The sequence below is a fragment of the Callithrix jacchus genome, chromosome 6 (assembly GCF_049354715.1).
Source record: "Callithrix jacchus isolate 240 chromosome 6, calJac240_pri, whole genome shotgun sequence".
Taxonomy (NCBI): Eukaryota; Metazoa; Chordata; class Mammalia; order Primates; family Cebidae; genus Callithrix; species Callithrix jacchus.
This window is the reverse complement of record NC_133507.1, coordinates 59,835,001-59,850,021: the sequence shown is the minus strand read 5'-3', so window position 1 is coordinate 59,850,021 and position 15,021 is coordinate 59,835,001. Positions and strand designations below refer to the sequence as shown.

The window sequence follows — 15,021 nt, the reverse complement described above, 5'->3', positions numbered from 1 at the left end:
TAATCCCAGCACTTTGGAAGGATGAGGCGGGTGGGATCACGAGGTCAAGAGATCATGACCATCCTGGTCAACATGGTGAAACCCCGTCTCTACTAAAAATACAAAAAAATTAGCTGGGCGTGGTGGCACGTGCCTGTAATCCCAGCTACTCAGGAGGCTGAGGCAGGAGAATTGCCTGAACCCAGGAGGCGGAGGTTGCGGTGAGCCGAGATTGCGCCATTGCACTCCAGCCTGGGTAACAAGAGCGAAACTCCGTCTCAAAAAAAAAAAAAAGAAAAGTTGCCCAGCTGATTCCAGCCTAGATCACAGGAATCAGATGCAACCCCCAGATGCATGAGAAGTAAACAGTTTTTTTTTTTTTTTTTGTATGCCACTAGACTGTATGGTTTTTTATTATACTGCATTATTGTGACAATAATAAACAATATATAATCTCTGGGTAAGAAAGTAACAGTGATTTTTTTTTTTTTTTTTTTTGAGACGGAGTTTCGCTCTTGTTACCCAGGCTGGAGTGCAATGGCGCGATCTCGGCTCACCACAACCTCCGCCTCCTGGGTTCAGGCAATTCTCCTGCCTCAGCCTCCTGAGTAGCTGGGATTACAGGCATGTGCCACCATGCCCAGCTAATTTTTTTTTTGTATGTTTAGTAGAGACGGGGTTTCACCATGTTGACCAGGATGGTCTCGATCTCTTGACCTCATGATCCACCCGCCTCGGCCTCCCAAAGTGCTGGGATTACAGGCATGAGCCACCGCGCCCGGCCTGTGATAGTGATTTTTAACCTCCTTTTTGTACTCTGTCTACTAATCAACTTAACATGTATTATTTTTATAATGAGAAAAAAGCTACCTCCATTATGAGAAAAAGAGAAAGGTACAAAAGGGTATTTTATTTATACATACTGTTTTAGATGATCTTTGGCAAGAGCCACTCTTTCTCTATGCCGTTTTTCTGCTTTTTCTTGTTCTTCTTTAAAAGCTTTTTCAATGTTGAGTTTCAACTGTCCCTCCCATTTTTTATCTGATTTTATCTTACTCTTTTGGAATTCAATCTGGGCATCACGTTCCTTCATAACTCTACTAAGAAGAAGTCCCGACTACGAAAGAAAAATTATAGTACTTTAAGAAAATGATGCCTAATTATGTATAGATATGTTAAATATATATATAAATACAAGAAAATCCAGGTAGTACATGAAAGTTTTTCACTCTTTCTGTCTGGTAAAATTGATACTGCTTTGCATTTTCAATGGCCTTTTTTCTTTTTCCTTGTTTGTATATTTCTTCTTCCAGATCAAGAATTTGTCTTTCTGCCTCTATTTTTTCATCATGCTTCTTTTTGGCTTCAAGTTTCTGTTCTTTCATCCCCTGTAAAAAGAAAAACACAATCTTGTTTTTATTTTTCAATTTAATTTTACTATAATTTAACATTATAATATAATTTGATTTTGTTTTGTTTGTATTTGTAATATTTTATTAATAAATAAAATAGAGGCTATACTTATGAGCTAATTTTTTAGACTGACTTTTTAAGGTAGAAAACATATTTACATGGTTCAAAATCTCAAAATATTATAGAGGTATATGAACTTCTTCTGTATTAATATCTTCTTATGTAAATGGATAATTTACAAAGAAAAGAGATTTAATTAGGTCACAGTTCTATAGGTTGTACAGGAAGGATGATGCTGGCATCTGCTCAGCTTCTAGAGAGACCTCAGGAAACTTACAATCACAGCAAAAGGCAAAGGGGGAGCAGGCATGTCATGGCCAGAGCAGAAACAAGAGAGTGAAGGAGGGAGGAGCTACACACTTTTAAACAATGAGACCTCATGAGAACACACTCACTATTTCGAGGATAGTACCCACAGGGTTGGTGCTATATCATTCTTGAGAAATCTGCCCCCATGATCCAACCACCTCCCAACGGCCCACCTCCCAACGGCCCACCTCCAACACTGGGAATTACATTTCAATATATTTGAATGGGGACACACATCCAAACTGTATCACCTTCCAACCCATCTATAATCTCCTCTCAAGCTAAGATAACCACTGTTAGTTTATTTTGTTTACTTCTAAAGTTCCTCTCTACGGTTACATAATAAATATATACGTTACTACTTTTGCTGCTTTAAAAAACCAACAGTTGTATAGTTTGTATGCTCTTCCATAACTCTGAGTACTCCACTCCTCATCCTCATCTCATATAAGGTCTTCCTTTTCCTTACTGGTCCCATTGTCTATGTCTTAAGAAAACCTTACTTACTCTGATAACCTGAAGATATTTATTTTAAAAGTTTTAGTGTTTTGCCTTTTAAGTTTAGGCATTTAGTCTGGCTGAAATCTATTTTTCTGTATTCTGTATTGAGATGTAATTTAATCTCTTTCATATGCCAATTATCCCAGCATCGGTTGTTGAATTACCATCCTTTCCTTTTCTACTTGCAATGGCATTTTTGTCATATGTCAAGTTCCTATATGGAACATGGGCTTGTTTCTAGGTTCTCTCTTCTGACCTATTATTTTGTCAATCTCTGTGTATCACAGTTTTTACTACTATGAGTTCATAGACAGTCTTGCTGCTGGTAATCTTAATAGACATCAAAAAAGTATTTTGAAAAATCTAACTAACATCCATTCCTGATTTCAAAAGAACCAAAACACTCAACAATTTTGATATAGACGGCAATTTCATCTTGATTAGTGACATCTACAAAAACCGTATACTTCGCATCATACTTAAAGGTGGAAGAATGAGTACTTTTTCCGCAAAGTCAGGAATAAGGCAAGAATATCTACCTTCACTACATTTATTCAATATTATATTGGAGCTTCTAGCCAGTGCAGTAAGTCAAGAAAAAGAAATATGCATCCAGATTGGAAGGAAAGAATTAAAACGGTCTTTATTCTCTGATGCCATGATTATCTGTGTAGAAAATCTGATGGAATCTACCAAGAAGGCACTGGAGCCAATAAGTGAGATTAGCCATGTTGAGGGATACATCAATATAGGAAAAATTAACTGCAGTTCTATAGCTAATAATAGCAGATTGAAACTTTTTAAAAATACCATTTACCATAAAATTAAAAATATTAAATTCTTAGGGATAAATCCAACAAAAGATGTATAAAACCTATATACTGAAAATTATAAAACACTGCTGACAGAAATTAAGACTTAAACGAATAGAGAGAGTATGTTCATGGTTCAGAAGATTCAATATTGTCAAAATGTCATTATCTCCAAATTGATCTAGAGATTCAACATAATCCCAATCAAAATTCTAGCTGGCATTTTTGCAGGAATTGACAAGCAAATTCTAAAATTCATAATGGCTGGATGCAGTGGCTCATGCCTGTAATCCCACTTTGGGAGGCCGAGGCTGGTAGTTCACTTGAGATCAGGAGTTCCAGACCAGCCTGGCCAACATGGTGAAACCCCCGTCTCTACTAAAAATACAAAAATTAGCCAGGCATGGAGGCACATGCCTGTGGTCCAGCTACTCAGGAAGCTGAGACAGGAGAACTGCTTGAACCTGGGAGGAGGAGGTTGCTGTGAGCCAAGATCATGCCACTGCACTCCAGCCTGGGCGACAGAGTGCAACTCCATCTCTAAATAAATAAATAAATAAATAAAATTGATAAGGATGTGCAAAGGACCTAGAATAGCCAAAGAATCTTTGAAGAAGAACTGATTTCGAGGGAGGACTCAAGATGGCACTGTGAGAACAACCCAGGATTGAAGCTGTCACTGGATGCGCGGAGAGGGTGAGTCAGGGACGCATTTCCAGATGGATCTTAGTTGCCCACAGAACGGGGAAATTCCCAGGTATAAAAGAGACGTGGGATGCCAGGCAGAGGTCTTGGCTGGTGTAGCCGGCAGCCAGTGCAGCTGCAGCCCGTGCCGGAGCACAGAGGTGCTCCACAGCGCTCCATACAAAAGCGCACTGTTACGAGTGCCCTGTTGAACCGGCAAACTGAGACCTGAGAGGGCTGAACTTGAGACTGAACAGGACTTGGACAGTGAGCCAGCCCAGGACACAGCGTTTGGGGTAGCACAGTGCGACAAACAAAATGGCAATTCCAAACGCTCCCGGTGAGGAGGTTTTCTTAAAGCGCAGCTCCATGGGGGAGGGGCGTCCGCCATTACCGAGGCAATCAGCCCCTACTGAGGTACATGCCCATTGCTGATGCAGCCTGCCGTTGCTGAGGCAACCCAGTACAACAGAGAGACTCTACCGCAGGGCATAGCCCGTGGCAACAGGGCAGAGACTGCAGCAGAAGGGCAGAGCCTGCAGCAACAGGGCAAACCTCACACCAGCAGGGCGGAGCCTCGGCAGGCAAATAGTGACTAGACTGCCTCCTAGCTGGGCAGGACAGCGAGGCAGACACTCACAAGGAAAGCCCCAACCCACCCCCCCAGACAGAGCATCTGAGAAAAAAAGGGTTTTTTTATGAGTTATGTTGCAGCAGAATTAAACATAGCAGCCTAACAGCCCTAAATGAACAACAGAGCTCACAGCTCAGCACTTGAGCTCCTACAAAGTACAGACTGTCTCCTCAAGCAGCTCCCTGACCCCCCCTATATCCAGAAGACTGACATTTGGCAGGCATCATTCTGGGACAAAGATAGCAGAAAAAGAAACTGGTAGTATCCCTCGCTGTTCCGCAGCTGCTATAGTTGCACTCCAGACAAGCAGGGCCTGGAGTGGACCTCAGCAGTCATATAGCGAAGGGGCTAGACTGGTAGAAGGAAAACCAAGTAACAGAAATACTTCATCATCAACAATCTGGGTGTCCACTCAGAGACCCAATCGAAAAGTCAGCAACTACACAGATGACAGGTGGATAAATCCACAAAGATGGGAAGAAACCAGCGCAAAAAGGAGGAAAACACCCGAAACCAGAACACCTCGCCACCTAGAAAGGACCAAAACTCCTCACCAGCAAGGGAACAAAGCTGGATGGAGAATGACTGTGACGAAATGATGGAATTAGACTTCAGAAGATGGATAATGTGAAACTTTTGTGAGCTAAAAGAACATGTTTTAAATCAATGCAAAGAAACTAAGAACCTTGAGAAAAGATTTGAGGAAATTATAACAAGAATGGATACCTTAGAGAGGAATATGAATGAATTAAAGGAGCTGAAAAACACAATACGAGAACTTCGCAAAGCATGCACAAGTTTCAATAGCCGAATTGACCAAGCAGAAGAAAGAATATCAGAAGTCGAAGATCAACTCAATGAAATAAAACGAGAAACCAAGATCAGAGAAAAAAGCGCAAAAAGGAATGAACAAAGTCTCCAAGAAATGTGGGACTATGTGAAAAGACCTAACCTACGTTTCATAGGCGTACCAGAATGTGACGAAGAGAATGAATCCAAGCTGGAAAATACTCTTCAGGACATTATCCAGGAAAATTTCCCCCACCTAGCAAGACAGGCCAACACTCAATTGCAGGAAATACAGAGAACACCACAAAGATATTCCACAAGAAGAGCAACCCCAAGGCACATAATCGTCAGATTCAACAAGGTTGAAATAAAGGAGAAAATACTAAGGGCGGCCAGGGAGAAAGGTCGGGTCACCCACAAAGGGAAGCCCATCAGACTCACAGCAGATCTCTCGGCAGAAACTCTACAAGCCAGAAGAGAGTGGGGGCCAATATTCAACATCCTTAAAGAAAAGAACTTTCAACCCAGAATTTCATATCCAGCCAAACTGAGCTTCAGAAGTGAAGGAAAAATAAAATCCTTTGCAAACAAGTACTCAGAGATTTTGTCACCACCAGGCCTGCTTTACAAGAGCTCCTGAAAGAGGCACTACACATAGAAAGGAACAACCAGTACCAGCCATTCCAAAATCACACTAAATGCTAAACAGCATCAACATAATGAAGAATCTACAACAACTAATGGGCAAAACAGCCAGCTAGCATCAAAATGGCAATATCAAATTCACACATAACAATATTAACCCTAAATGTAAATGGACTAAATGCACCAATCAAAAGACACAGACTGGCAAATTGGATAAAAAGCCAAAACCCATCAGTGTGCTGTATCCAGGAAACCCATCTCACATGCAAGGATACACAAAGGCTCAAAATAAAGGGATGGAGGAAGATTTACCAAGCAAATGGAGAGCAAAAGAAAGCAGGAGTTGCAATTCTCATCTCTGATAAAATAGACTTTGAAGCAACAAAGATCAAAAGAGACAAAGAAGGCCATTACATAATGGTAAAAGGATCGATACAACAAGAAGAGCTAACGATCCTAAATATATATGGACCCAATACAGGAGCACCCAGATACATAAGGCAAGTTCTTAACGACGTACAAAGAGACTTAGACTCCCACACAATAAGAGTGGGAGACTTTAACACTCCACTGTCAATATTAGACAGCTCAACCAGACAGAAAATCAACAAGGATATCCAGGGCTTGAACTCAGACCTGGAGCAAGCAAACCTGATAGACATTTACAGAACTCTCCACCCCAAATCCACAGAATATACATTCTTCTCAGCACCACATCACACCTACTCTAAAATTGACCACATAATTGGAAGTAAAGCACTGCTTAGCAAATGCAAAACAACTGAAATCATAACAAACAGGCTCTCAGACCATAGTGCAATCAAGTTAGAACTCAGAATTCAGAAACCAACTCAGAACCGCACAGCTTCATGGAAACTGAACAACTGGCTCTTGAATGTTGACTGGATAAACAACGAAATGAAGGCAGAAATAAAGAAGTTCTTCAAAACCAATGAGAACGAAGACACAACATGCCAGAATCTCTGGGACACATTTAAAGCAGTCTCTAGAGGAAAGTATATAGCAATAAGTGCCCATATGAAAAGAATGGAGAGATCCAAAATTGACACCCTATCATCAAAATTGAAAGAGCTAGAGGAGCAAGATCAAAAAAACTCAAAACCCAGCAGAAGACAAGAAATAACTAAGATCAGAGCTGAACTGAAGGAGATTGAGACACGAAAAACCCTCCAAAAAATCAATAAATCCAAGAGCTGGTTTTTTGAAAAGATCAACAAAATAGACAGACCAATAGCCAGATTGATTAAAAAGAAAAGAGAGAACAACCAAATAGATGCAATAAAAAATGATAAAGGGGAAATCATCACAGATTCCACAGAAATTCAAACCATCATCCGAGAATATTACAAACAACTCTATGCACATAAACTAGTAAACCTGGAAGAAATGGATAAATTCCTGGACTCCTGTGTCCTCCCAAGCCTAAACCAGGAGGAAGATGAAACTATGAATAGACCAATAACAAGGTCAGAAGTCGAGGCAGCAATTAAGAGCCTACCGCACAAAAAAAGCCCAGGTCCAGACGGGTTCACAGCCGAATTCTACCAGACACACAAAGAGGAGCTGGTACCATTCCTTCTGAAACTATTCCAAATAATCCAAAAAGAGGGAATCCTTCCCAAATCATTCTATGAGACCAATATCATCCTGATACCAAAACCCGGCAGAGACCCAACAAGAAAAGAAAACTTCAGGCCAATATCCATGATGAACATAGATGCAAAAATCTTCAATAAAATATTGGCAAGCTGATTGCAACAGCAAATCAAAAAACTTATTCATCATGATCAAGTAGGATTCATCCCGGGGATGCAAGGCTGGTTCAACATACGCAAGTCTATCAACGTAATTCACCATATAAACAGAACCAAAAACAAAAACCACACGATTATCTCAATTGATGCAGAGAAGGCATTTGACAAAATTCAACAGCCCTTTATGCTAAAAACCCTCAATAAACTCGGTATCGATGGAACGTATCTCAAAGTAATAAAAGCTATTTATGACAAACCAACAGCCAATATCATACTGAATGGGCAAAAACTGGAAGCATTCCCTTTGAAATCTGGCACTAGACAAGGATGCCCTCTGTCACCACTCCTATTCAATATAGTACTGGAAGTTCTAGCCACAGCAATCAGGCAGGAAAAAGAAATAAAGGGTATTCAAATAGGAAAGGTGGAAGCCAAATTGTCTCTATTTGCAGACGACATGATAGTATACCTAGAAGACCCCATTGCCTCAGCCCAAAAACTCCTGAAACTGATAAGCAACTTCAGCAGTCTCAGGATATAAAATCAATGTGCAAAAATCACAAGCCTTCCTCTACACCAATAACAGACTTAAAGAGAGCCAAATCAAGAACGAACTGCCATTCACAATTGCTACAAAAAGAATAAAATACCTTGGAATACAACTCACAAGGAACGTAAGGGACCTCTTCAAGGAAAACTACAAACCACTGCTCAACGAAATCAGAGAGGACACAAACAGATGGAGAAACATTCCATGTTCATGGTTAGGAAGAATTAATATCGTAAAAATGGCTATACTGCCCAAAGTAATTTACAGAATCGATGCTATACCCATTAAGCTACCATTGACTTTCTTCACAGAACTGGAAAAAACCACCATGAACTTCATATGGAACCAAAAGAGAGCCCGCATAGCCAAGTCAATTCTAAGCAAAAAGAACACAGCGGGGGGCATCACACTACCAGATTTCAAACTATACTACAAGGCTACAGTAATCAAAACAGCATGGTACTGGTACCAAAACAGAGATATAGACCAATGGAACAGAACAGAGGCATCAGAGGCAACACAACATATCTACAACCATACAATCTTTGATAAACCCGACAAAAACAAGCAATGGGGAAAGGATTCCCTGTTTAACAAATGGTGCTGGGAAAACTGGCTAGCCATGTGCAGAAAGCAGAAACTGGACCCCTTCCTGACACCTTTACACCAAAATTAACTCCAGATGGATTAAAGACTTAAACATAAGACCTGGCACCATAAAAACCCTAGAAGGAAATCTAGGCAAAACCATCCAGGACATAGGAGTAGGCAAGGACTTCATGAACAAAACACCAAAAGCATTGGCAACAAAAGCCAAAATAGACAAATGGGACCTAATGAAACTCCACAGCTTCTGCACAGCAAAAGAAACAGTCTCTAGTGTGAATCGGCAACCAACAGAATGGGAAAAAATTTTTGCAGTTTACCCATCTGACAAAGGGCTGATATCCAGAATTTACAAAGAACACTAACAGATTTACAGAAAAAAACAAACAAGCCCATTCAAAATTGGGCAAAGGATATGAACAGACACTTTATGAAAGAAGACATATATGAGGCCAACAATCATATGAAAAAATGCTCATTGTCACTGGTCATCAGAGAGATGCAAATCAAAACCACATTGAGATACCATCTCATGCCAGTTAGAATGGCAATCATTAAAAATCTGGAGACAACAGATGCTGGAGAGGATGTGGAGAAAAAGGAACACTTTTACACGGTTGGTGGGAGTGTAAATTAGTCCAACCATTGTGGAAGACAGTGTGGCAATTCTTCAAGGCCTTAGAAATAGAAATTCCATTTGACCCAGCAATCCCATTACTGGGTATATATCCAAAGGACTATAAATCGTTCTACTGTAAGGACACATGCACATGAATGTTCACTGCAGCACTGTTTACAATAGCAAAGACCTGGAATCAACCCAAATGCCCATTGATGATAGACTGGATTGGGAAAATGTGGCACATATACACCATGGAATATTATGCAGCAATCAGAAATGAGTTCGTGTCATTTGTAGGGACATGGATAAATCTGGAGAACGTCATTCTCAGCAAACTGACACAAGAACAGAAAATGAAACACCGCATATTCTCACTTATACGCGGGTGATGAAAAATGAGAACACATGGACACAGAGAGGGGAGTACTAAACACTGGGATCTATTGGGGGGAAAAGGGGAGGGCCAGTGGGAGGGGGAGGTGTGGAGGGATAGCCTGGGGAGAAATGCCAAATGTGGGTGAAGGGGAGAAAGCCAACAAAACACACTGCCATGTGTGTACCTATGCAACTATATTGCATGCTCTGCACATGTACCCCAAAACCTAAAATGCAATAAAAAATAAAAATTAAAAATAAAAAAAATAAAAAAAAAGAACTGATTTCAAGTCCTGTTATTAAATCTACAGTTATCAAGACTGTATTATTGGAATAAAGATAAATAGAGCAATAAAACAGAATAGACAGTACAGAAACGTTGCTTTCATATATATATGCAACTGGATTTTCAAGAAAAGTGCAAAGGCAATTTAGTGGATAAAGAATAGTATTTTCAATAAATTATGCAAGAACAATGGGATCTTCATACAGAAACACACACACACAAAATCAACACTTCACTGCATATAAACTTTTATTTTAAATGGTCCATAGGCTTAAACATGAAACCTTAAAAAATATTTTTCTTTTCAACTTTTATTTTAGGTTCAAGGGGCACATGTGCAGGTTTGTTACATAGGTAAGCTCCATGTCACGAGGATTTGGTGTACAGATAATTCTGTCACCCAGGTAATCAGCATAATATCCAATAGGTAGTTTTTTCATCCTCATCTTCTTGCCACCCTCCTCCACACTTAAGCAGGTGCCAGTGTCCACTGCCCCCATCTCTGGGTCCATATATACTCAACATTTAGCTCCCACTTATAAGTGATAACATGCAGTATTTGGTGAAATCTAAAATTTTTAAACTTCTAAAAGAACACATAGGAGAAAATCTCTGTGATATCAGATTATGCAAGACTTTTTGGATAAGCCACTAAAAGAATGATACATACAAGAAAAACTGACAAACCATACTTTATTAAAAGTAAACACTTTTGCTTTACAAAAGATACAGTAAGGAAATGAAAAGTCAAGACACAGAGTGGGAGAAAATATTTTCAAGTCAAATACCTAATAATGGACTTGTATTTGGAATATAGTTTAAAAATTATCTAAGCTCAATAATAAAACTAATTTTAAACTGGGCAAAATATTTGAATGATACATCCCCAAAGAAGATACACTGGTAGAAAATAAGTTCATTAAGAGATATTCAACATCATTTTTATTTAGAGAAATTAAAATTAAAACCATAATGAGATATTTTACACCTATTAGAATATCTATAATTAAAAAGACCAACTATACCAACTTTTGTTGAGACTGTAGAGGAAACAGAATTCTCAAAGATTACTGTTGGGACTGCAAAATTATAACTACTTTGGAAAAGAGTTTGGAAGTGTCTTACAAAGTTAAATATACACCTATCATAAAAGACAGCCATTCTATACTAAGATACCTACCAAGAGAAATGGAAGCATACGTCCATACATAGACTTATACATGAATGTTCACGGCAGCTTTGTTTGTGATAGCCCAAACAAACAATTCAAATGTCAACATTTCATTGATGTCAACCATTAGTAAGTGACCAAATAAACAAACTGTGGTATATCCATACAATGGAATACTATTCAGAAATAAAAATTAACAATTGATACCCACAACATGAATGAATCTCAAAGTCATTGTATTGAATAAAATATGTAAATAGGAAGTAAATCAGTGGCTACCTATGGATTTGGAGGAAGAGCAAGGAGGAATGAGAGGGAATAAAACAGGTCATGAAGAAATTTTGGGGTGAAGAACATGTTCATTATCCTGTAGTAATGACAGCTTTGGTGGTTTACACATATGTCAAAATTATGGGATTATACATTTCAAATATGTCTGATTCATCGTATATCACTTTTACCTACATAACACTGTTGAAAATGTGTTTCAATGCACTTTTATGAAACTTTACATGTAAAAATTTTTATAAAAGAAGCATAAGATTACTAAGAAACAAGAGTAAATCTTCAGTGCATGTGTACTCCTGAGTGGTTAATACTTACTGCATATGTATTAGTCCAATGTTTTACCACTTCTTGGGATTTCAAATGCATTTCTTTCTTTGCCTTTCTTTCTGCACGGAGGCATGCTGCTTCTCTTGTCAGCCTGTCAAGGCTATCTTGAATCTTTTCCCACTCATCATGTGGAATTATGGTGACCTGCTGGAGATCTACTTTACTAGGTAGAAGAGGTGGATAGAGAACTTGATCTTCTTCAGAGTTTCTTATTTCTAATAAATTGTAAAAAAAAAAAAAAGATCATTAAAGACTTTCAGGAACAGTTTAAGTGATATTTTTCTCAGAAGTTCCGATATTGGCAGGATAACTGAAAATTATTTCAAATACTTAATTTACTCTTGTTATCCTAAGAACAGCTATGATTAAGTGGAAAAAAATACAAGGTCTTGAAATCAGAAGACATGTATTTGAGTCCTTGCTTAATCACTTCCTTACTGTGTAAACTTAGGCAAGTCATTTAACTTTTTGGAATCTCAGTATCCTCATGTTTAAAATAGAGCTCTTCTAATAATACCTATTCCAACAGCTTGTTATAAAAGCATTTTTCAAAGTTAACAAAGTGGCAGTTTATAAATGGCTAACTGTGGGTGTTCATCTTTTGGGGTTGTAGGCATTATGACTGACTCTAACCTCTTCCTGTTGAGCAGCAGCAACACAGTTTGGAGAACTCACTGTAGTCCCAGGGTGGGCCTAATTGGTTTAAGAACACTTGGATCTTCATTGTTAACCATTATTCCTCTAAAAAAGCACAGAAACAGGACAAAATGTTTACTTGCAACTTTTAGAAAATTTCTTCCTTGTTCTTCTAGGAGAGACATCCAAAAGACTCTCAAGCTAGGTATGAACAAGGAAGCAAGAAAGAAAGATAAATAGCCATCCTACAACCAGAAGAGAAACCAGCCTTGAATGAAGCTATTATTGCAAAGAAGCTGTTACTGTGAAGAAAAAACAAGGGAGAATCTGAGGCAATAATGATCTCATTGTTCTGCTGATCAACTTAACCTGAAGCCAGGAGTTCCTGTTATATAAGTGAACAAATGTCCTTATTTTTGAAGATGATTGAATTGGGTGTTCTGTTATATGAATTCAAAGCATCCTAAATGACACAGTGAAACTCCTAACAGCTCTCCTTGGAAAAATGGTCCTACCCATTTAATCAATCGAGGTTCTTAATTATTAACAGCCAAACTTACTCTAACTAGTTTAGGCAGAAAAGAAATTCATTAAGGGGCCTTAAGTAATGGATTTTCAATCTCGTAGAGAGCTATAGTCATCCATATAAGCTGTATATGCAAAACATCATACAAACTACATCATGAGGTTCCAGTGAGGGAGCATGGCAACGGGTTTTGTGTAGGCATCTCAACTTGCCCCATTTACAACTTGCCCCACTGGATACCATATACTTGAATCTTCACCATTGTGGCCTCTGAAATTGGTACACTTTTGTTGCCATTTTCTACACACACACACACACACACACACAAATTGATTCAACATGCTGTTTGCTTCCCTATATTGCTCTCTTCAGAATATCAATCTGGCATATGTAAAATTGATTGGCTGAGTCTTTATCTCATGCTTGCACTCTAGCTGTAAGGGAAGCTGAAAACATGAATTCTGCCTTCTATCTTAAGGAGGTAGGACATCAAAGGAAGGAAATTCACCAAAATAGGAAAGTAATTTGAACAATGATAGGTAGCCACAGGCGTAACAAAGGTAGGATAGCAGAGTGGGTAAGAGTGTGGATTCTGGAGTCAGACTACCTGAACTTTTTCTAAACACACCATATATTAACTATATGAATGTAGACAAAATTACTTAACCCTTGTGAGTTTGTTTCCTTAATTGTAAAATGGGGTCATTAACAGTATCTACTGTATGTAAAGAATTTAGACTAGCGCCTGGTACATAATATGTTCTCAATAAATATTTGCTACTATTATTTTTACTATTTGTATGAGGAGAAGAATGAAACAGAAGTAGAGAGAAAGGCAGAAGCAAGAAAATCACGTGGTTCCAGAAAGAGAAAGATACTGAAAGAAAAGCGGTTAGAAGTCGGTGGCTAAAGTGTTGAGTTTAAACCACAGGCACTGTCTTGCCTACCATATACCAAACCTCTGCATGCAGGATAAAGCCAAACAAAGCTGACTTTATCATGACTCTTTAGTTGTAAAGAGCATTATCTTGGGTTGCAGAGTATCATCATGAATCTTTAGTTTCAAATGACCAATATAACCCATAGCAGTTACAATAAAAAGGAGAATATTGTGTCTCCCCTATCTGGGGATTATGGTGTAACTTGATTCAGGACCCTGTTCTACTTAAGAGTCATGACCAATATATCTTTATATCCTTGTAACAAATTTCCTTTATTTTGCCTAGACCAGCTCAACTTGGCTTGTGTTACTTGCTATCAGACGCTAACCAAACAACCGCCTCTAAGTTAAACCATCTGCCTTTTGATTAACAAATTGCTAGGCATGTTAATATTTTTGTCTGACCTGAGAGTCATTCTCATTCTTTAATATGTGAAGTAAAATGCAGAAAATTTAATTCACGAAAATTCTAAAGAGGCTCAGTAGAGCCAATGGCCCATTCTGGCAGGAGATGCTCCCCTCAGAACATACAGTGGTAAGTGGGCCTTGGCAGTGGTGGCAGGAGAACAGGATTTTAGCAAGCTATGCAGTGCACAGCATGATCCCTCCTCTTTGACATCTCAAATCTAGAGTAACTGTGTTCACAGGATGTTTTATTCAAGTAGATCTTTTCATGGACTCTGATACAAGAATGAACAAAGAAAACAACCACAAATGCAGGAATAGAGGTGGGTAACCACAAAGAAAAAAATGAAGACCACAGGAAGCCTAGGAAAAGCTTTTTACTATCTCGGGCCACTGAAGTTGGGGCAAGTTCCTCCATACTTTGAAGATCAGGAAAGCCTTGGTTAAGATGAGAGTTATAGATTATTTCATATATCCCTGCTTTAATCCACTGGTTGACTTGAAGTTTAGTTCTTAGAGGGCAATCTTACTTCCAAGATTCCTACCTCGCAGTGGTACAATGTTGCAATGTTAGTAGAGGCTGTTAGAGAAGTTCAAGGCGGCGGGCCACAGTTGAATGAAGGGACATGAAAGACAGAGACAGATGGACAGAGAGAGAGTATAAATAGGCAGACTCACAAGCAGGAGA

General features: G+C 38.8%; 1 protein-coding gene across 4 annotated transcripts in view; it reads right to left on the bottom strand.

The window, feature by feature from the left end:
* CFAP210 (cilia and flagella associated protein 210) overlaps positions 1-15,021 on the bottom strand; it is a 48,262-nt gene that overhangs the window by 29,191 nt on the left and 4,050 nt on the right. For 2 of the 4 annotated variants that reach the window (XM_054257547.2, XM_054257549.2), the window contains exons 2-5: positions 12,460-12,567; positions 11,815-12,041; positions 1,194-1,367; positions 903-1,096 (exon numbers count right to left, since the gene is read on the bottom strand). In XM_054257547.2, the coding sequence (XP_054113522.1) occupies positions 903-1,096; positions 1,194-1,367; positions 11,815-12,041; positions 12,460-12,550 (686 nt within the window). In that variant the 5' untranslated portion in view covers positions 12,551-12,567. The remainder of the gene's footprint in view (positions 1-902; positions 1,097-1,193; positions 1,368-11,814; positions 12,042-12,459; positions 12,568-15,021) is intronic. The other 2 variants (XM_054257548.2, XM_078327424.1) reach the window with 1 other exon arrangement.